Source organism: Vulpes vulpes, chromosome 5, assembly GCF_048418805.1.
Source record: "Vulpes vulpes isolate BD-2025 chromosome 5, VulVul3, whole genome shotgun sequence".
In the NCBI taxonomy this organism is placed as follows: domain Eukaryota; kingdom Metazoa; phylum Chordata; class Mammalia; order Carnivora; family Canidae; genus Vulpes; species Vulpes vulpes.
Window position 1 is genome coordinate 25,151,501 of NC_132784.1, and position 23,726 is coordinate 25,175,226.

General features: G+C 33.8%; 1 protein-coding gene across 1 annotated transcript in view; it reads left to right on the top strand.

Moving 5' to 3' along the window:
- The window catches only part of KYNU (kynureninase), a 109,658-nt gene extending 87,979 nt beyond the window's left edge, over nt 1-21,679 (top strand). Inside the window, exons 11-14 of the mRNA XM_026007980.2 lie at nt 9,939-9,991; nt 12,258-12,343; nt 18,166-18,396; nt 19,668-21,679. Coding sequence (XP_025863765.2) covers nt 9,939-9,991; nt 12,258-12,343; nt 18,166-18,396; nt 19,668-19,790 — 493 coding nt within the window. The 3' untranslated portion in view covers nt 19,791-21,679. The remainder of the gene's footprint in view (nt 1-9,938; nt 9,992-12,257; nt 12,344-18,165; nt 18,397-19,667) is intronic.
- Nucleotides 21,680-23,726: the final 2,047 nt, after the last annotated feature.

The following is a 23,726-nucleotide window of genomic DNA, read 5'->3' on the forward strand; positions in this document are numbered from 1 at the left end:
AAGGAGAAGCATCTGGCTCACAGCCATCTCTTGGAATCCACTAAAATGCACCCAACACCCCTTGGCCATTTGCTTCCTTTGCTGCTACATCCTCCAAGTTGTCTGTGGAACCACAATGGCCCCATACCCTTTACCTGAATCCTCTAGACCAATGGGGATATTGAATCTCTCTGTCATTTCTATTCTCTTCTCTGGAGGCACAGGAATTTCAGGATTCTGTCTTGGATCTCTTGGACTGGTATGATCTCAGTTGTATGTGTTATCATGGTTCCATTCTGTTAACATTTTTACACAAAGACTATGGCACCAAGCTGGCATGGAGCAATTCTATACAAACCCTCTAAATTGCCTTCTAAAGCTAAGAGAACATTGTTCAGGCAATTCTTATCATCACTTTTTTCCAAATGTATCGAGTTCCCACTGACCTCACAACATCCCAACAGCCATCCCCTTGAACTTAACAAGGGGTAAGAGTCCATCAGGGCTCCGTATTAGGAATCTGAATCCAATCTTTTCCCTTCCCTTTCCGAAGCTTCTCCTTCTTTAGCATGATCAAACTATTTTATTCATGAGTTAGGTTCATTGTTTCCTCGATTCTCTTTTCTCTTTGCTGTTTATGGTATAGACTTTATGCTAGGCTATATGAGACACATTGTGATTAGAATTCTAAAATGTCTATCTATTGCAAACCAGAAGTCTTGACCTTTAAACACTACTATATCTCTATTATAAGTTTAAAAAGCTCATTTTGGAACTCAAAACTAAAAGATGTTTTAGTACTATATATATCATTTGGTGCTCTCCACTAAACAAGCGATCCTAAAACAATAAAATTTATTGATCGTCCATGGAGAAGAAAGTAATAGGTGACTATTTGAAAATGATGAGACAAATTTTTATTTTCTGCAAAGGTTTACCACCTTGAACATTTTTTCCAAGCAATAATGCATTATTAGTAGTTCCACAATCTATAGATTTTTCATGTCAGGGAAATTGGCAATTAATATATGATTAAAAATATCATTGGTAGAGGGAAGAAAACCCAAACTGGACAATCAGTTTTCCCAACAGATTTAGTACTTCATTCTGGAAAAAATCATTGACAATAATACTGAAATTAAATATTAAGTGCACATCTAGAAATTTAGTAAACTTAATTTAAAAAATAATAATTCAGGGGGGTCTGGATGGCTCAGTCAGTTAAGAGTCTATCTTCTGCTCAGGTCATGATCCCAGGGTCCTAGGATGGAGCTCTTCGTTGGGCTCCCTGCTCAGTGAGTAGTCTGCTGCTCCCTCTCCCTCTATCCCTTCCCCCTGACTTGTACTCTATCTCAAATAAATAATCATAAATAAATAAATAAATAAATAAATAAATATTCATCTAAGATTAAACAACATAGTACAAAAAAGAAAAATAGGGGTGAATAAGGGAGGTAGGGGGAAATGAGCCCATATAATCTATGTGTGTGTGCTAGAGGTGGAGGATATGCCAGGAACATCATGCAAAAGTTTCAGTGAGACCAAAAGACTGAATCTGTATGTGATGATTATCCACAGTGTCAATGGAGGCAGCTGAAAATCTGACCAGTTTTCCAGTGCAGAGATTTCATGACCAGTGACTAGATAAAGAACAAACAGTGACCTCTTAACGCTCAGACTTTCTCATGTTCCCAGAGACACGATGACATACTAAATAAATGTAAGCTTAGATATTTATTTATTTATTTATTTATTTATTTATTTATTTATTGAATTTTCCTGCTTATTTCCTAAGTAGATTCCTCCTGTTGTTATTTATTTATTTATTTATTTGTTTGTTTATGGAGATGAGAATTGGCAAAATGTAGTATCACTGAAATATAATCATAGATTTTTGAGCACACAAATGAGACCATTTAAAACATTTCCCCTCACAACAAGATATATTTTTGGGATGGACAAGAATATGTCATATAAAATTGGAGATTCGGATTTTACTAGTAGTGAATAGTGTCGTTTTAGATAGAATGCCAACTTCAGAGGATGAGAAATTCATCATTGGACTCTGAATTAAACTCAGTGGCTTGAGTTGAATTTAGCGTAATGTCCAATCAATGGTTTGTGAAAACTGAGGAATTGCCTTTCCTATTTTCTGCACTGTGAAATAAATCCTGGCTCCTTTGCTTTTTTCCCTTCAGACCATTCAAAAATCTATCATTCAGCCATCAGTCTAAACACCATCCTATTCTGGAATATATTTTGCTATCAAAATTTACTTTGTTGAAATATTTTGGCAAGTTAATTAAAAAAAAAATATTTGAAAGAGAGAGAGTGAGCAAGGGAGCATGGGGTGGGGAGGGGCAGATGGAGAGGGAGAAGGAGAATCTCAAGCCAATTCCCCGCTGCGTCTGGCGCCTGCCATGGGGCCTGCTCTCGGGACCCTGAGAGCATGACCTGAGCCAAAATCAAGAGTTGGCCACTTAACTGACTGAACCATCCACATGCCCTTGGCAAGTGAACTTGTAAAATAAAGCTTGCCCTGAGGCTTTTAAAAGTAAAAGTAGGCATCTTATGTAAAGTATTAGGTTCATTACCTTTATATAAAATTTCAGAGTTAATGATTATTTCAGTTGAAACAAGATATGTTCTTCACAACAGAGGCTCAGCCTCTCAGCTGCAGCCAAAATTAAAATTCTATTGTTTCATAGATACATCTTTATTATTTTCTTTTTTTATTTTAATTTTTTTATTGGAGTTCAATTTGCCAACATATAGCATAACACCCAGTGCTCATCCTGCCAAGTGCCCCCCTCAGTGCCCATCACCCAATCACCCCAACCCCCCCATCTCCCCAGATACATCTTTCAATATGTGAATATACCATTTAGAAAAATATCTGCTTATATTTAATAGGATTATTAAATCGTTCCTTTCTTCTGTGCAACATAAGTTGAGAATTTTCTCAGCGTATATGGGTTTTATAAATCATTTCCAGAAAAGTCTCAGGTATTTTGTTATAACTGTCTTTTCAATCAATACGTAATGCTTCCAAAAGTAAATATCCATTACGATAAATTCAGAATCTCCTATAAACAGCTATATCATAAAATTTATTTTCTCTCCATTTATCCCACAGATGGAGTTAAAACTGTTACATGAGCTAGTATTTACATTAGATTTGATAGTTCTGCCTTGTATTCTAACCATTAAAAAAATAATAACTTCTGATAAGTATCCTGTTACAGTTTGGTTCTAGTTTAAATGAGAAATTTTAAAAGTGGGAAGAAATCAAGTTTTTAAAATGATGACTAAATTTCAGATAGTACCTCTTCAATGCACACCGGTCACATCTCATGGTGGGGATGATGTCCACTGTAGAACATGGAGGAGTCTGGCTTTGGAAAGCCACTTAACTCCCAAGGAACCTTGTCATTTCTCAGCTCTCATCTTTGCATATGCTGCTTTGACCATCTGGAAAAGTCTTTCCTTCCTCTTTGCCAAAATAGGCTCATTCTTGTACTTGGCTTCCTCTGCAGAGTCTCACCTGACCACCACCATGCTGGTTCAGCTGCCTTAACCAATGCTTCACTTATTGGCTGCTTATCGCACATCACATCACCCACGCTGCAAACACACTTCTATAAGCAGAAAGAGGCAATACCTGAGCTTATCAGCTTATGCTCTAGTTGGGGGAGAAAAGCAAAAATAAGCAAGTATTTAGTACGCACAAAAGACAATCTACATTCTATTCTACGTCTTTTACTTGTTTGTTTCATGTCTCATAATCATCTTCAGGACATAGACATCTTCCTCGTTCACTTTTAATTTAACAATTATATGGCATTTTATTATATAGATTTACCAAGAATCATGAAACCAACTTTCTGTTGAAGGAATTGTAGGTTATTTATTTATTTATTTATTTTTTTTTGGGGGGGGGGAGGAATTGTAGGTTCTTTTAAACTAAGAGGATGCAATGACTATTACACAATTCACTCCATATTTGTACAAACTCTGGTGAGTAAATTCCCAAAAGTGAATTTGTACGGTTGAAGAGTATATATATTTCTAACTTTTATAGACATTATTCACTTGTTCTCCAGTGAGGCCAGTTTATACTCCCACAATAATACATGAGTTATTCATCACCCATGTTAATACCAAGAGAATGTATAATCTAAGTTTAAAATTTTTGCCAATCTAAGAGGTGAACAGTGGTATCTCAAAAGAGTTTTAGTTTTTTATTTTTCTTATCTTTAGTAAATGGAGAGGAATTCTTTTTAACACTTAAGAGGCATTTTTCCTTGTCTATGTGATCAATCCACATCTTCTGGTAATTTTTTCTTGGGTTATTTTTAGATTATTGATCTCTAGATATTTTTATACTAAGAGGATTAAGTAACCTCCTGTGACATGGGTTGTAAATGATTTTTAAAAATAGATTGTTGTTTGATAGAACTTTCTCTTATGATTCATTAATCTATGAGGATAATCCTATGACTTTCTCTTTAGCTTTTTAAATGTAGCGAATTAATTTGTTGACACCGTACCACGTTGTTTTCATTCTGAGGTTTTGTAATATAGTAATATTTTATAGAAATATTCAACTTCATTGCTCTTATTTCTTAGTATGATGTGTTTTTCCATTTAGCATTAAAATCAGCCTGTCTAGTACCCATTTAAAAATAAAATAAATCCTTTGTATTTTTTGCTGGGATCATACTAAATTTGCACAGTACCTTGAGGAGAATTGATTTTTTTAATGTTGTTGAATATTATTCAAATCTTTTTTTTCAGATTCAAGAGTGTTTTAAAAATTTACTTTATGTAGGTCTGGAACATTTCTTGGTGCTATATTCATTTGTTTAAAATTTTGGATATTTATTTCTCATATTAACTTTGTGCCAGACTACCATGCTTAATAATCTTTTTGTTCATACCAGCATAAAATCTATAATTTTAAAGTAGTGATACTTCCTCATTTTCAATTTGTATAGCTGCGAAGTCTTAGTATTAATTGCAGTCATGTTTAGTGTTTTCCATTAAGTGCAAATTTGACTCTTAGGATGACAAAGATATATTCCATTGCAATAAGTATCTTCTTCTTATTATTTTGCTTCATTTTGATTTTCTTTAATTAACAACAGTTGCAGAATGTTGAAAATGTTTTTATAGGGTCTATAGAGATCATCCTATGATTCTTTTTTTAGCTTTATTAATAGAATAAATTGTATATAATAAATTTGCTAATATAAAGCCATTTTTGCATTTCTTAAATGAACTAGACTGTTCATAACATATTTTTATGTGGTATTTGAATCTATTTATGGTTTTTGAAATATTTTTAAGTCAATAATATTCTTAAGTCAGATGTGTGCACTTCTAATCTGGTTTGATATTAATGTTATATTTGTTCCCCCAAAAGTGTGAAGTTTTCCCATACTCTTTTTTTGTTGTTGTTTTGTTAGTTTTTTTTGGTTTTTTTTTTGTTTTGATATTAATGTTATATTTGTTCCCCCAAAAGTGTGAAGTTTTCCCATACTCTTTTTTTGTTGTTGTTTTGTTAGTTTTTTTTTTTTTTTTTTTTTTTTTGGTCAGGTTTGTTTGTTTTTATGCCCCTGAATAGTTTAAATAGCCTTGGAGTTATCTACTCTGAAAAGTGTTGCAGAATTTCTCTATGCTATCACCTTCTTTTAGGAGCTTTAGGTATTTGAGATGTTTATTTCTTCTATTAAAATCTACAGGTTTTGATTCTCTTTTCTGGAATTCCTTTGGATTATAAATTGTCCTAGAAAATTATACATTTTGATGTAAGTTTTAAAACTGATTTTAGAGGTGCCTGGGTGGCTCATTCCCTTAAGTGTCTGCCTTGGGTTCAGGTCTTAATCCTGGAGTCCTGGTAGGGAGCCTCAGTGGGGAACCTGCTTCTCCCTCTGCCCTTCCCCCTGCTTTGCTCTCTCTTTCTCTGTCTCTCCCTCTATGTGTCACTCTCTCAAATCAATCACTCAATCAATCAATCTTAAAAAATAAACTAATTTTAGTAATTTGTCTTATGATGATCTTATTTTTTTCTATTTTGTTATTATTCCTCCCCATATTATTTTTTATAGCTACACTTGTTTTGTGTTTTATCAATTCACTGATATCTCTCACTCTCACCAAAATTGATTTTTTAATTTATATATCATTGTTACTTATTTTATGCTTTCTAATAATTAATTCTAGCTTTTATCTTAATTAATGTATATTACAACTTTATTTCAGTTTATTTTCTTGTTCTCTGTGACTTTTTGATCTTATTATTGATTTACTTCCTTTTCTTTAAAAAAATGTTTCTATTGATCTGATATCTAAAGCTAGGAAATTTTCTCTGTGCACTATTCTAGCAATATCCCAAAGACATTGATCTATAATGTTTCATTATGTTTTAAAGAAAATCTACTATTTCAACTTGATCAGAAAAGTAATTTGAAATAAATTTTATTTCAACTTCCCAAGTAATTGAATCCTCTTGTTTTGTTTTTAGTTTCTTTTAGTTGCTTATTTTATTGGATTGTAAACAGAAGACACAGCAATATATTGACTGGAAATATCACATTATTTTGTAGTTAGTTTTAGTCAGTATTTTATGAGCACTTCTAAAGAACCTATAATCTTTTTTTCGGGACAAAGCATTAAACAATTGTCACTTAGATTTACCTCTTAATTAGTATTTTGTTTATTTGATCCATCATAGACTCAATGAGGTCACTGAAACTATGCTGAAACCACAGGATATTTCTATTTCTGTAACATCTGCTTTATAAATGTTGCTGTCCTGTTTTGTGATGTCTAGAAATTCATAACTGTTTTGTCTGTTTCTTTCTGAAACACTCATTTTAACTGATTCTCTTTGATTTATGGGTACAATCTGATCACTTTGTCTTTCAGTATTTGAATTAAACCCATTAAATTTTATTGCCTTGCTACTTCTGGTCTTAATTCAATGCCATTCAGTGTCATATTTTCTGTTTCTAGATCCTTTTAGTCTTTCAACACTAGATATGTTTTGCTTTTTTGTTCATTATTTATTAGCAAATAGTTCTGATATTTCATATTTTAATTTAGAATTTTAATCTTTCTTATTTTCTTCTATTAGTTTCCTTTCATGAGCAATGGAAGATTTAGCAGGTGTCCTTTCCCTTCTGACCAAATTCCCTTCACCCTGTGACTTAGTCAATTTTGACTTTCTTGGTGTTTAGTGCATAATCTTAGATCTGATTATATTTTGTTACTTGATTCATCAAGTTTAAATACACTCAATGAAATTATTTCATTTCTCTTCATTTTGCCAGTTATGCATTTTCACACTGTCATATAACATTCTCTTTCATTTTGTTCTGTCACCTTCATCCCCACATTTGTTTAATCCTGGTCCTATAATTAAATATATTCAATAGTCACCATATATCTTTCTGTCATAATGTCCTCAGGCATCTCTTGGTTGACTTAACTTTACCTTCAGGTATATTTTCATGAAGAACTAATGGGATCAAAGAGGCAAATGCATCCTGATGTTTATAGCAGCATTGTCAACAATAGACAAACTATGGGAAGAGCCCAAATGTCTATTGACTGATGACTGGATAAAGATACACACACACACACACACAGATATAGATATCTACATATAATGGAATACTACTCAACCATCCAAAAGAATGAAGTCTTGCCATTTACAACAACGTACATGGAACTAGGGTGCATTATGCTAAGCAAAATAAGTCAGTCAGAGACAAATACCATATAATTTCACTCATGTGGAATTTAAGAAGCAAAATAGATGAACATATAGGAAGGAAAAAAAAAGAGAGAGGGAAGCAAACCATAAGGTACTCTTAACAGTAAGAGAACAAACTGAGGGCTGCAGAAGGGGAAGTGGGTGGGGGATGGGCTAAATGGATGATGAACATCAAGGAAAGCACTTGTTATGATGAGCGCTGGGTGTTATATATAAGTGATGAATCATCACTAAATTTGACTGAAACCAATTTTCCACTGTATGTTAACTTACTAGAATTTAAAAATTTAAAACAAAAAAAAAGAAAAAGAATTCATGACAAATATTAGCTGATCTCTTGCTTGATCAACACTAGTAATCTTTATACTATTTGACTTAGCTACACATAATATTCATGCAGTATGTTTCCTTTCTTTGGTGGGAGGATAGTATATAGATATTTCTTCATTGAGTGATTGCATTTGCCAAATTTGAAACAAATCTAATATTTTTTTCCTTTATTCTGTCCTCACCATTTTTGCTTGGAATCCCATGTATTTTCTTCCTCCTGAATTTGTGGGACATTTGCATTTATCCTTTTATAATGATGCCCATGTCCATGTTTGATGGCTGGGTAGCTTCAGGGGCATTATCCTTTCTCTGGTGAAAAAACATGATGAAAACTCATAGGTGGCAAGTAACAGCCTTCACCCCATCATTGGTTTGCTTTTTCATTTTATCTGTCTTTTTAATACAGAATTTTAAATGTTTATGGATCTATTGATATTTGCTTCTGTATTTCCTTTCGTTTTTATAGTCAGAATTTTTTCTTTCTGGGACACCTGGGTTGCTCAGCAATTGAGTGTCTGCCTTTGACTCAGGGTGCGATCCTGGAGTCTCTGGATGGAGTCCCACAAGGGGCTCCCTGTATGGAGCCTGCTTCTGCCTCTGCCTATGTCTCTGCCTCTCTCTGTGTGTGTGTCTCTCATGAATAGTAGACAAAATCTTAAAAACAAAGGATTTTTTTCTTTCCAAAACCTTAAATATATGCGTATCTTTTATCTTTGAGTTTTCAAAATGTGACAATTATCACATTAAATTGTTACATGATCTGAGGACTATTTTTATTTTTTTTAATTTTTATTTATTTGTTTATATATTTATTTAAGAGAGGGAGAGCATGCCCACAAGTAGGGAGAGTGGCAGAGGGAGAAGGAAAGGCAGAGAAGCTCAAGCCAATTCCACATTGAGCTTAAAGCCCAACTGGGGCTTGATCTCATCATCCTGAGATCCTGAGATCATGACCTGAGCTGAAACTGTGAGTCACTGATTGAGTCACCCAGGCACCCTTGTTTTTATATTTTCTGTTCCATTTGTCCCCCTGATGCTTCATTCATCAGTCTTACGCATATTCATTTCATTAATTTTATAACATGCAGAAACTGTAAGATACAGCATACTCATCGTTATAACCTTCTATTTCAAAATTTATTATTTTCACTCATATATTCTGTGTAAACTAAAGAATATTTTGCCCAGTTCTAATGAAGTGCCTTGGAATTTTTTATTTTGGCAGCATTGAAACTAAAAATTTATTTAGGAATAACATATTTAAAAAAAAGGAATAACATATTATCAGGAATATTGAATTCCTATTTCTCAAATTTTTTTCTTTATTTTATAATTGTTTTCCTCTAATATGTACACACATACATACATTTATGACTTTTCCTATTTATGTATTAATCTCACTAAAGTATGAAAATAATCAATTCTATTTGGAAATTATTCAAAATTTTCAACAATTATATAGGTTATTCTAACACTTTCTCATTAGGGGAGCCTATTGTGAAAAGTATATTATGGCATTAATTGCTTTTTCTATTTGAGCTTATACATTTGTTTTAAAATCTAAAAAAAAAAAAAACCTCAATATTTTTGTTCATTTTATTTTAAATAAGGGAAAAGATTCTTGAATATATATGATTTAACATCACAAAAAACAATATGAATAAAATGATTTTTTAAGCTTCATTCTTGATAAGGTTATAAATATGAATTGCCTTATTATATAACATATATGCTTAGATATTTAATAACTCACATCACAAATAGTTTTGATATATAAGCCCCAGATCTCTATATTAATTGCAGTTACTTTTGTAGGTCAAAATATCTAATGTCTTTATTTATGTTTTAGGTTAGTGGGGTGGTTTGGCCATGAACTCAGCAGCCGATTTAAGATGGATAACAGTAAGTGTATTCAATTTCCCTTCCCAAGTCATTTTATTCTACCTTTATTTCAATTTTCATCTGTCTTTGTATGATATGTAATATACATGCCTCATGGAGAGTGCACTTTGAAAATGCCACTGAGAATTCTTAAAATAAGAAATGACATTTCCAGAGTGTAAGACTAAGTGTTTGTAGATTTTAGCATGAATTTGAGTCTGTCCCTTTGTAGGGAGATAAGTGGAAGTGAAATGTAATGTACAGGACTCAGATCTCATCAATATTGAGTACCCAAAACATCAGGCAGTGAGGACAGAAAGATATTTCTGGCTTGTAGTTAGACCCAAAGAGACTTCGGTGTCAATTCCACTTTGCTGCTTAATAGTTTTGTGATGCTGCACAAATTATATCATCTTGGTTTTTTTTTTTGTTTTCTGTTTTGTTTTCCTTCTTGCATATCTAATGTGAATAATAAAATCTATGTCAGGGTTTGATTTGAGAGTGAGAAGTTCAAAGCTGTAAACTAGTAGCACACAGCAGTGCTATTTTATAAATGTTCGTTTTTATCTCTCTTTTTTCAGTTTTTCCTTTTGTGGCTTTTGCCACACATAAAACAATAGAAGTTGAACCCCAGCAGGTAGAAATGAGAGTGCAACCTGTGCAAAATACTCCCAAACTGTCTTGTTTCTTTTTCTTGAGTGATTCTATTCTTCAATCACATGGAATATAGAAAGCTTCATACATTTTTTGAGAGTTTCAGTTCAGCTTGATCCTTCAGACTGCTACCAACCTGAGTTGCTATTTTAAATAAATTTACATTTGCAAAAACCAAGATGCAAATGATCAAGATGGGCTGTTCCAGTCAAATTAAGAAATCTGTATTTTATCTTGGCGGCTGGAATAATTAGCTCCGTTATTATGCCAGTTACTTAAATTTTTTGTGATGGGTTTTCTTATCTGTAAATGAAAGAATTGGACTAGATCAGAAGTGGGCAGAGTTTCTCTGTGAAGGGCCAGAGATGAGATATTTTAACCTTTTGGGACTATATTCTCTGTGGCAAATATTCAATTCCTCCCTTGGAGTGCTAAAGCAATCATAGACAGATGAGTGATTGTGTCTATGTTCCAATGAAACTTTATTTACAAAAGCAAGTTGGGGGCCAGATTTAGTCCCTAGGACATCATTTTTTGAGACCTGGGTTAGATGCATCTCTAGAGATGGGGAATATTCTGATGCTCTTTTAGTCGGGTTTACTTTTAATTCAATCTCCAACCTGCCATCTTCTCTATTGGATTTGACTTGCTACTATTCAATCTAATTGATTCTAAGTAGGGTAAGATCTGATATTTTTAAAAAGATTTTATTTATTTATTAATGAGAGACACTGAAAGAGAGGCAGAGACACAGGCAGAGGGAGAAGCAGGCTCCCCATGGGAGCCTGACACAGGACTCTATCCCAGGTCCCCAGGGTCATGCCCTGCATATGAAGGCAGATGCTCAACTGCTGAGCTACCTAGGTGTCCCGGATAAGATTTGCTATTAATTTACCTCTTAAATATGTCATTCTTAGGCAGATCATTATTTAATTTTATTTTTTAAAGATTTTATTTATTTGTCAGAGAGAGAGCACAATCAGCGGGAGCAGCAGGCAAAGGGAGGGGCTTCCCGCTAAGCAAGGAGCCCAATGTGGGACTTGATCCCAGAACCCTGGGATCAGGACCTGAACAGAGGACAGACACTTAACCCACTGAACCACCCAGGCATACCCAGATCATTTTTTAAAAAGCCTTTCTTTCCCCCTATGAGAAGCCACTTGCCCTAATAATCCTAGTGCTAAAAGTCACCTTCACAGGTGATTTCATTCTTATTTCTGCCTTTGGATAACATTACAGTTATAAGCCATTAAAATCTTGATGTTTTTCTTTCATCGATGTGGTTTCATACTAGAAAAGCAAAGCATGGGGCAGGCTAAGGAATGCTGTTTTGGGAGTGGGAGAACAGAGAATGAAGTCCAGAAATCTCTAAGAGGCCATTTCTTTGTGTCTGAGGGCAGTAGAATTTGGTAGGGGGCTAACAAAGTGGGGGCAGGGGAGACAGACATGTAGATGAAAGGGAAATACGCCAGTATTTTAGGTACATGCAATTTCTCTTAAATATCTCAGAAAGCTTAGGAATGAAAGTTCTTAAATCTTACTCTTTTTCTACTACTTTACTGTCATAAAAAAATCCATAAGGGACTCTTTTTAAGGTATGTTTTATAAAAATGACATGATGTTCATTTTTCAGAACTGCAATTAAGCCCTGGAGTCAGTGGATTTCGAATTTCAAATCCTCCCATTTTATTGGTCTGTTCCTTACAGGCTAGTTTAGAGGTGAGTGATCTATGCTTCGACCTTCCCATATCTTTACCTATTTCTTTACCTGACTGTGACATGTTGTAAGACCTTCTCCTCTAAACAGGAAGATTAATGTGCCCTGTGTGTAAACAATGGTCAAAGGCCAGTGTTCTCCTTTAGAACAGAGACTGTGCTAATTGCCATTTTTAAATTTATATCTCCACCCTCAGCACTGTGCTTGGCACGTCATCGATGTTGTTGGCACTTCATAAATGTTTGGGAACTGACCAGCGTATACATATTTTTAGTTCCACTTAGGATTTGTATGAACTTAAATAAGTTGTTGAATCTTCTTGTGGTTTCTCTATTACACAATAAGCATGTAATATTTAATTCTTGATTAATTCACTCATCCAACATTTATCTATTAAGAAAGTATTATGTGCCAGACACTGTTGTGATTACTGGGGACTGTTCTTTTGGTTCTGTGAACTGATGAACTATGTCACAAAACTATAGGAAGACAGGCCTTCAGGGGAAAAAGAAAAGAAAATATCAGGATAAACCAATGATTGAGCAAGATTGTCTCATGAGATACTTGGATTTTTTTTTTTTTTTTACTGGAGTGTCCATGCCATTATGTTCTTGTATAATCTCTACTATTACTGACTTGATATATATTTTTAGTAAATTCATATTTTTAGTTAAAATCAGTTTCACTCTAAATAATAATATCCAAGGAATCAATTCGGTTTTCTAGATCTGCATATCTACCTTTTCATCTATTTATATAGAGATACTAATCTATTTTATCTATCCATTTATATCTATATTATATTCACATGTATAACTTAACTATTTGGATATTCATTAATTTCAAGATGAGACTAAATTTATTTAAGTAAATATATATGGTAAATATATGCCATGTAACTAATACCTATATATAGTAAGTGAATATGTTTTATATGAATATATCAAAGTAAAATATTTTAGGTAAATAAGTGTTTCTCTTTTTTAGGTAAATATGTGTTTCTAACAGATCTTAAGTATATAGCAATTCAAAAGAGAATTTGAAGTTTTTAATTCAAGGTATTTTAAAATCATCTAGTTCGTGGTATTTTAGGAAATCCTGTTGTGAAGTATTCCAGAATGAATGACTGTATAACAACTTCCAAAATCTCTTCTAAACCTAAATTCTAGGATTCTGTGAACACGCCTAGCATTTTCTCATTTTGCCCACTGGATGGCAATGTAAAGTTCTTTTTTTATACAACTTCACCACTAGATAGTGGTAATCAACACTGTTTCACTTCATCCCAATTTAAAGAGCACCTACTCACTGTGACCACTAGATGGAGCTTGTGTTGTTTTCGCTTTTTGGCAGTTTTTTGTTTTCTTTTTCTTTCTTTTTTTTAATTGAAAATAGACCCAGTAACAAGATTTTTCAGGCAGTGAAAATTTTTTTTTGATTATTTATTTATTTATTTTATTTTTTGGTGAGAGAGTAGTGAGGGAATCTGCTTAGCAAGTCAGGTAATGATACTTGGATTGTTTTTATGATGTCTATTCAGAGAAACAGTTCTGTAAATGTTTTTAAAATGAAATAAAATTTTGCTCACTTTGCAAGTTTGTGTCAGGGAGAGGATAAATTGCAATATGAAAAGCACCAAGGTGTACCTTGGGAAGAACTAGTACTTCCACTTCCACTGATTTTCCTTATCTTTGCCAGTGAGTTCTCAGTCAGATCTGGAAATTTTAGACACTCTAACTTTGGTATGTTTCTGCAAGTTGACTGATTTCAGGTATTTAACCCTCCTGCCATGAAAAAAAAGTCACATTTTCAGTTTTCCTACCACCAGTTCTCTAGGCTAGTCTTGAATAATAAAAAGCTTAGAAGTTTTTACCACCGCATCACACAGTATTACAGTCACCTAGACAAGGTTCTTATTTTCAGCTGGGTTCTAAGGATTGATTTATTTTTTTTCTTTACCATTTAAACTTAGCAAAAAGACCCTAAAAGCCCCAAGAAGTGGGATATATACTTCCCTGGAGCATCTTATCACTGAAGTATTTCTCTTGTGCTTCTTAGGAACACGTTACTGGGGTTAGTAGCTGCTGATGCTCTGTTCTAGCCAAAATATCTTTATGCAATCCAACGTTGTGTTAAAGAAAGTGTTTTTGAAATTCTTCTCCTCATTATAAATTGCAAAATTCTGAAATTACAAAATAATGCATTTTACTACTTCTTATTCCTTACCTAACCATTAAAATGTTCTACTCCCCAGAGGCCATGGGAGTAAGCATCAGGGCTGCCTTCATGTTGTTCCTTCTCCTGTTTGCGTTGTCACGTTGTAGGAGTCAGGTGATTGAAGCTTGAATAAAAGAGAAACAGATACATGAATCAAAGTGCCTTTCCTTGTTGTAGTTACTTCTCTTTCAAAAAGTGTCCTACATAGTCAAATACCAACTGGAGGAGAGATTCTAAACATAAGAATCAGTGTACATGGATATGGTATCTATTTTACAATATGATTTTTTAAAATATTGATATGTTTGTAATTACATGTGCATCCAATTGAATGATAGTATGAAAAATAGTACCTTATAATCAGTTTCAAACTGTCCTTTTCTTTATATCATTAGCTCTTAATAATTTTTATCACCTATTTATATGGTACAATATGGTACAAGTACAAATACATATAATACAAATATATATAGTACAATTATGGTACAAATTTTATTATTAAATAAATGTGGATCAAAGGAATCTAGGGTTGGAAACTAGGAGGCATAAACTGTCTCCCTCATTGGGACACTAAGTGTGACCTTAGGTGACAACTGTCTCTTCACTTTATGTACTCAAGTTCATTTGTCTCGTTTTTTAAAGATTTTATTTACTTATTCCTGAAAGACACAGAGAGAGAGGCAGAGACACAAGCAGAAGGAGAAGCAGGCTCCCTGCAGGGAACCCGATGTGGGACTCGATCCTGGGTCTCCAAGATCATGCCCTGGGCCAAAGGCAGACACTTAACCGCTGAGCCACCCAGGCATCCCTCCTTGTCTCATTTTTTAAAAGATTTTATTTATTCACAAGAGAGACACAGAGAGAGGCAGAGACATAGGCAGAGGGAGAAGCAGGCTCCCTGTGGGTACCTGATGCAGGACTTGATCCCAGGACCCTGGGATCCTGACCTGCTCAAAGGCATACGCCCAGTCACTGAGCCACCTAGGTGTCTCTCATTTGTCTCATTTTTAAAATGAATATACTTACACCAAATTCCTTCAGAAATCTCAATCTGCCAACTACTAACTTGAAATTAAAAAATACATCTATTGTATTTTGAAGGGTCGTACTTGTATGCAGCAATAGGTAGATAATTTTTAGATTTTTTTCAGTATATGAATTTATAATGAAATAATAGCTCCAAGATACAAAATTAGAACATTCAATTAAAATATACGGCAAGGAGGAAGAAATGTACTATGTGTTTTCTCAGAAAGTTATTAGGCAGCCAATTTTAAGAATTTAAGAGAAAAAATGCAACAATCGAAACATTGTAGTATACTTATTTTTCCCATTTAAACTTCCCTAACTTTTCTAGCTTTGTATTCATTTTGCTCAGTAAGAAAAATAACCCACGTAGTTGAAACTCTGCCAAAAATTGTTATAAGCTGAATATTTTCAAACAGCTTTCATTTTTTCTAATTTAAAAAAATATTCTTTCTCAATATTGAAAACATAGAAATAATGAGAAGCCAAAAAGAAAAGAAGAATTTTTTTTTCTATTCGCCCGTTAACTCCCATTATCCCCTCTTAATATTTCCATGTGAGTCCTCAGAAGAGACCTTCATACCCTCTGACAAGATTTTGAGCGCCTCACAATGCAGCTGCCCTTTCTGTGGTTTAATGATGGAAAATGGATTCATATTTAAAAGTTATTTTATTATCAAAGAGTAACAGTATGTTAAAATTGAGACTATTTGTCATAAAAAAATCAGTTTCTAGTTATCAGAGAAACCTGCAAGAACGAAATCTCCTTTAAAAAATCTGTAAGCTTAAGTAATATTCCCCAAAGTCTTACTAACCTGTGAATACAAATGAAATATCATTAGAGGGAGTACTTCACACGTTGCTCTTACCTGCATCTCACGGGGCTTATAGCAGAACCAGAATACATTTCAGAATTATTTATAAATTAAATGTTCCTTGAATTACTATTAATCTCCAAAGAGAAGATTGGAAAGATTTCCTCTCCTTTTATTCCTATCCTGACAACCAAACCGCTGGTGGGGTCATGCTTTGCTCTCTCCCTCTTGCTGCCCTTTCTGAGAATTGATTCTCCATCCAGGATCTCTTGATCCAAAAGTGGGCAGAGTTCCCTGAGTCCACCTTGTGCTAGCTCTACTTACATTTTAGTTTACACAGGCCATTGAGGAGATGGTTCCCATCAAACTCAATGTACCTGGGGTTACCTGAGTAACTAGGGTTACCTGCTGGTACCGCCCATCTCAGATACCTTCTGAAACAGACATCCAACTCCAGTTGCACCCAATCTCTTCCATAATCTGTGATGTCTGGTGGAGGAGAGAGAAAGATACCATCCTAGCCTGTTCCTCTGGTCTTCCTGGGGTGTCCTTACCTTCAATACCAATCTGTTGATCTTCTTCAGCCAAAGCCATAGCTTCCATGCAAGATAGGTCAAAATCTTTGCCCACACGGTTTGAGTTCTATTAGAATGCCTGTTCACATGTGCCACATGTATATACAGAAATAACAAGCTTCATCAAGTCTAGATGTCACTGAATGACCCTATCTTTGCTCTGTGGCATAACACGATACAGAAAAGGGATATTAAGTGACACGCCAGAGCACCATGCTCTGTTTGCAGTTCATTCAGTTCTTATATGTAGGATATATTTTTAAACTCTACTTGACCTTAAGAGATAAGCTAGAAAAGCATGTCTGTGTTGACCTCTAATGTTCCAACACCAGTTATTGTGTGCACTTGTCACTCATCTTAATATACGACACCTCAGGCAGCAAATGGCAGTATTTTCACACCAGTGGGAGAGTTTAGCAGGGAGAAAAGATGATGAAAGAAGAAGGAAAGCTAAAGAGAGAGGGGGAGGGGGAGGGAGAGAGAGAGAGAGAGAGAGAGAGAGAGAAACACACACACACACACACACACACACACACACACACACACAACCCTAACTGCCCCGGGACTAACATATATGTTATATAACATTACTTGCTTCCCTGTCTGACAAAACTTCATTTTGTTACTTAACTGCTTCTTTGCTTATTGTTACTGGGAAGATTCAGGAACTGGCAAAACAATTATAAATAATTGTGGTAACACTGCCTTTTATATTTACAGGAGTAGCTAGTTCTTATACTTTTGTGTGGACCAAAAACTATATCAGAATAGAAAAGTCCTCTTGATTATGATTATATTAGAATGGTTGTGAGGAAAAGCTTTGCATTTCATGATCTTTAAGTGCATTTGTCAAGATATGCCTTACTTATATTAATTATACTAAGCCAATTTAAAAAAATTCCAAAGGAATGTTATACTAACATTTTTTTCTTCTTTTGCAAGTGTTGTTTAAATGACATTTGTAAAGGCTGTTTTTTTTTTTTTTTTTTTTTCTGTATGGAAACTTTGCATATGGCTTCTAATAGCCAAGCATTTAAAAGAGGACATGTTTTTACAAAGGATTACCTAAAATGGGATGTTTTTGGAAAGATCAAAATCGGGCATTTCCTTTTTTAACATGATTTTCAGTCAATTTCTGCTTCTTTGTAAATCAACGAGACACTGTTAATCTGATTGTTTCCCATTCTGTAGATCTTTAAGCAAGCAACTATGAAAGCATTGAGGAGAAAATCTATTTTGCTAACCGGCTATCTGGAATACTTGATCAAGCATTACTATAACAAAGATACAGCAGATACCAAGAAACCGTTTGTGAACATAATTACTCCATCCTGCATAGAGGAGCGTGGCTGCCAGCTTACACTCACATTTTCTGTTCCAATGAAATATGTATTCCAAGAACTAGAAAAACGAGGAGTGGTTGTAAGTATATCTCTTGCTTTGCTCTACCTAGTTTTCTCTCTGGGTTGCATGTTGGGGGTAAAATTTGGGTTCTTTGGCTAATTGCACGTTATTTCACATGGGGCAGTTAGTGAGGATAGATTAAGTGCCAACTAGATAATCATCACCGTGTTAATTGAAGGCATAGAGATCTGTCATTTCTGACAAAAAAGAAGAAACCACAAATTTTGAATTTAGGAATCAGGCTCTCATAATTTATTCATTCTTGTCATTACAGCTTGAGCAGAAAAAAAAAATTGTTTCATCAAAATCAATTAGGACATGTTTTCACTAGTTTTTACTAGTGAAAGCCCAAATATGTATGTTTATTGAATAAACAAAATTAAAGAACATAACATAATGGAGAGGAAGTAAAGAAGTCAGTCTTATTAGTTGTTTGAACCAAGTCATTTTCAACCTTGTCATTTTAGTCAAAAAAGAACTGTAGACACATCTCAGGTATGTTAACATTGTATGGAATATATATGTGTATGTATATATATTTTTTAACCCTTGGGCCTAAGTGATCTGTTTAATCTCTTGAAGAAAATAAGTGTTAATCAGGTCATTTCAGGAAAAATGGTGGTCATGTATCTACTTCCAGTGACTGTAATTTAGGATTTGCTTCTCACACCTGAGAAGAGTTATCTCAGATTCCAGAGGCACAAATCCGTATATTAGTGTTCCAAATCAAGTTCTACCATTTGTAAGCTATGAACTCCTGGGAAAGATAGTTCATGTCTTTTGGTGTGAGTTTTTGCATCTGGATTTTGGGAACAAAAATATTTCCCTCCAAAAGTGATTATGAGAGTTAAATGGTCTAGTTACACATAAACCATTTACTGCACTCTCTAACTCATAGTAGGCGTTTCTTAAGGATTAGCCATAGTGATCTTCAGGCTAGACCAAATTATCTGGGTCTATTTCATGACATTCCAAGGATACAGCCAACTCCTTATTACATTATACATTAAAGGATCAAATGTAAAGATAATTGGCTAAAACTCTCCAGATCTCAGTGAAGTTCTCATTCATTTAAATGTGACCAAGGGTTCCAGTCATTCCAATCTCCCCACTGATAAATTATATCCATGACAAGTTAAAAAAAAAAAAAAAAGGCTTACGTATTAAGTTTTAGGGAAATCAGTATGATTGCTTTATGTAAGTTTATCTTAAATGTATATTTTTCATTATGTGAATAATTAATTTTAACAGTATTGTGGCTTTATTTCCACCCTCTTCCCCGCCCATAGTGTGACAAGCGAGAACCAAATGGCATCCGAGTGGCTCCAGTTCCTCTCTACAACTCTTTTCATGATGTTTATAAATTTATCAATCTGCTCACTTCTACACTTGACTCTGCAGAAACCAAATAGCAGTGTTTTCTAGAACAGCGTAAGCAAGTGATATTGAAACCTTCTATGGTTATTTTATTATTATTTTCAAATTTTAATAATTGGAAGTTTTTCAAAACCCATCACATGTAACTGGCAATGAATTATATATTTTACAGAAAAATATGATGTATTTTTTCCAAGAGTCTGTGATTCTGAGGAGTCCACATGTCTGTCTAATTTCTCCGTGCTGGTGGATCAAAGTTTTCACTGGTCCAAGTATTATTTACACAGTCTTAGCTAGCTGTCACATTTCATGGTCAGTGAATGTTTTATGTTGATTTAATTTATAATTTGATTGACAACTTCATAATATATGTGCAATTTTTTATGTCAATTTTAGAAATGTTGCTTTAGATTTAATTTACCAAAGAGTTTCTTATAGTCACTGTAATTTCACAGCCTGATATATGTATGATTTTGCAATATTCCATCCAACTCTAATCCAAGGAAGAGAAAATACATTTTCTAGGGCAGTAGCTTTCAAATGTTTGGCCAGAGTCCACACTAAGAAATATATCTAATATCAGAGATTAGAATTTATATATGTTTATGTCTTATTTTATTGATCTTAATATATACATTTTTATCATTTTAAAATATGTGAAAGAATTCTTTTAAAATTCTCAATCAATAGTTCTTACAATTGCTATTGACCATTCTTTCATGTTACCATCACTGATATTAGCATACTTCTCACAATGAATAGATGATTTTTAAAAAAATGGTAGATGTAGCAAAAGCAGAAGAGTCATAAATTATTTATCTGTGCTCTGCTATTTATTCATTTTATCTCATTACAACAAATGTTGATTAAAACTCGTTAAATTTATTTCTCCACCAACTTTTAGGTCCTAATCCATTTTACACTGTTCCTATATCTGGTTATCATAATTTCTTATTTTTTTAATGGGGACTTGCCCTAGTAGAAAACTTTAGATGTTAACCCTGTCTCTAAAATAGTAAAACAAATCATTCCAAGACACTTGGAACTGAGAATTAGCAAATAGTGTTTCATCTCTCAACCTCTAAGGTGAGTCTATGGACCTTTCCCTCCATAGGAGGAAAAGCTACAGTTACACTCAGCCCTGTTGGACTTCCCTGGTTTTCAGCTGTTGATGTTACAACCACTATTCATGAAATGGCAAAAGAGTCTACATTTATATACCTGAGCAGCACGAAAGAGTTACTACAATATAATTAGTGCCCATGACAAATAAATTTGAATGAAATTAACTTAGACAACCACTAGAGTTAAATCAAAAGATGCAGAACTGACACCAATACCAGCACCTACTGATATGTATTGAGTACTCAATACACCGTGTACCATGTATAGTGCTGATCTATTCAGATGTTATCTTACTTATTTGACTGGTTACAGAACTGCTGTAGCAAAGCTTCCCCCTCCAACTTTTGCCAAAACTCATCTTTGTGGAAGGAAAAGTTCTCAAAACCCTAAAATTCATCCATATACAACTTCATGTAGAAGAAATCATTTTGAATCTCACAGAGATAAGCAAAAGAGACATGGCTTCAGCTCTCAGGGAACATGCAGTTTAGTTTATAAGTTTAAGTTCTAAAATATGCTAAGAAAAAGTTTAAAATAAAATATGCTAATCACATTAAAATTATATAAAATCATGTACACAAATTATTCAAAGAATAATCAGCACTACGTCTTCACCATGCAGGTTAGGAAAAGAGTGTTAGAAATTCCCTTTCTCCTTGTTTGCATCTCTCCTTCCTCCCCAAATCTAGAGTTAACCGTCAAATCATATTCTGTGTTAATCATTCCCTTACTTTTATTGAAATTTTACATCTATGTATGTACCCATAAAAATATATATGTGAGCTTGCCTGTGTGTGAACTTTGTGTAAATGATTGTATATATTCTCCTTCCTTTGCTTAACATCAAGTTTTTGAAATTCGTCCGTTTGTTACATACAGATTTTTATCCATTTTCATTGCTGCTCAGTGTTCTAGCATATCATTGGAGTTATCAATTGATTAATTTATTTATTTTTGGAGTTATTCATTTATTCAATTACTAATGAACACTTGAATTTTCCAAATATCTTTAGTATGGCAACAATGCTGCTATTAACATTCTTGGTACACAGGTTCAAATGTTTGCTCAACATATAGCTCTGAAAATATTGGGTCACAGGACACACGACATGTTCAACTTCACCATATAATATCAAACTCTTCTCCAAAGAAGTTGTACCAGTTTCCAATCCAACCAGTAGGAAATAAGAGTTCTCTTGATCCTTGTCAATAGTAGCTGTTGATTGCCTTTGTCATGTATGCTAGCTAAAATAGCCACTAAAATAACAATGAATGTATAACTTCCAGACAAGTAGAAGAAGAAACAAAAAGAAGACATACACACCCATACTGCAGTTTAGGCTTCAGAAATCATCCTTAATCTGTGGATTGAGCAAAGACTAGAATTTTATCTGAGTTTTACCCTTGCTCAGCTCTTTCCCTTCTCATATTCTCCAAAGATTTTTATGATGAGCATCCCTTCAATGCAACATATTAATGTAGGGGCACTTGGGTGGCTCAGTGGGTTAAGCGTCAGACTCTTGGTTTCAGCTCAGGTCATGATCATGTGGGTTGGGTTGTGTAATGAAACCCCCTGTTGGGCTCCTAGCTCAAGAGGGAGTCTGCTTGAAGATTCTCTCCCTCTGCTCCTCCCTCCTCTCTCAGATAAACCTTTTTAAATAAAACATATTAATAGATATCCCAGTCTCAAGCTTTATTTCTAGGAAACCCAATCTAAGATAGCATTCCTTCATCTAGTGTTAATAACCATAAACCTTTTATATTCTATATCCAGTATATGATAAACTTCAGTTTTGTTTCTGTCAGTTTTCACAAATAATGCTTGTTTCCTTTTGTGTATTGTATTTGTTAACTTTTTTCTGTACTTCTTAACTTTAAACCACTCATTTTATTGACCCTCTTGGAATTCTTTGGAAACTGGGTTAAAGTATATCTTTCCAAAGGTATTCATTTTTGCTTCTGCCAGTTTGCCAAGGTCATTATGATTTTCTGCTAGGTAACTTTCTACTTATTTTTGAGGTCAAAACTATGTCAGTTTACATTCCAATTGTGTTATTCTTTGTCCCATAAATTCAAATTACTAGAGCATGATTTTTAAGTAAATGGATTTTTGCATCATCTTAAGAAAGAAATCTACAAACACCCTGAAAGCATCATATCACAAAGCACAAGATTGTAAATCCCCAAATTAGAGTGTCCTGTGACTGAGATGATGGGTTTGATGCTTGTGTGGGTCATTGGCATCTGTATTATGTGTTTTCGAAAGATAAAATTTGTTTTCTGTCCTTTAGTAATATTTTAATCTCAGCAAGGCATGTTTTCAAAGAACAAAATAATAAAGAGGATTATTATGAACTAATAGTTTAAGAATTTATGATGTGTTTTGGTTTATCCTAATTATTATTTTTATTAATGCTGTAGTCTTCTAATTTCTGACTCATTAATATTGCTCCTGAGTCCTTTTGATATTACCTTACTATTTCTTGATATTTTTATTGCTTTTCATGTGAGAAGATGCAGGCTCACTTCATATATTTCCTACCTCAGTCTTGACATCACTTATTTCTCTAAGAATATCCAGTTCCTCTTGGGAGAAAATGATATTTAGAAACCATAATCTTAACAGTAAGAGTGCTCATTATAATTGAGTTAATCATAGTTTCCAGGATTTTCAGTTGGCAGAGTTAGGAAATACATATTTTAAAGAAATTATGTATTTCACATTCATATTTTAAATTCAATTTAGGACAGCAGGATTTTTATTTAACTTAATTTTATATTTTCATCTCTTATGCAGAAAATCTTGGTTCTAATATTAATGACTGGTTTTACATAATATATACTAC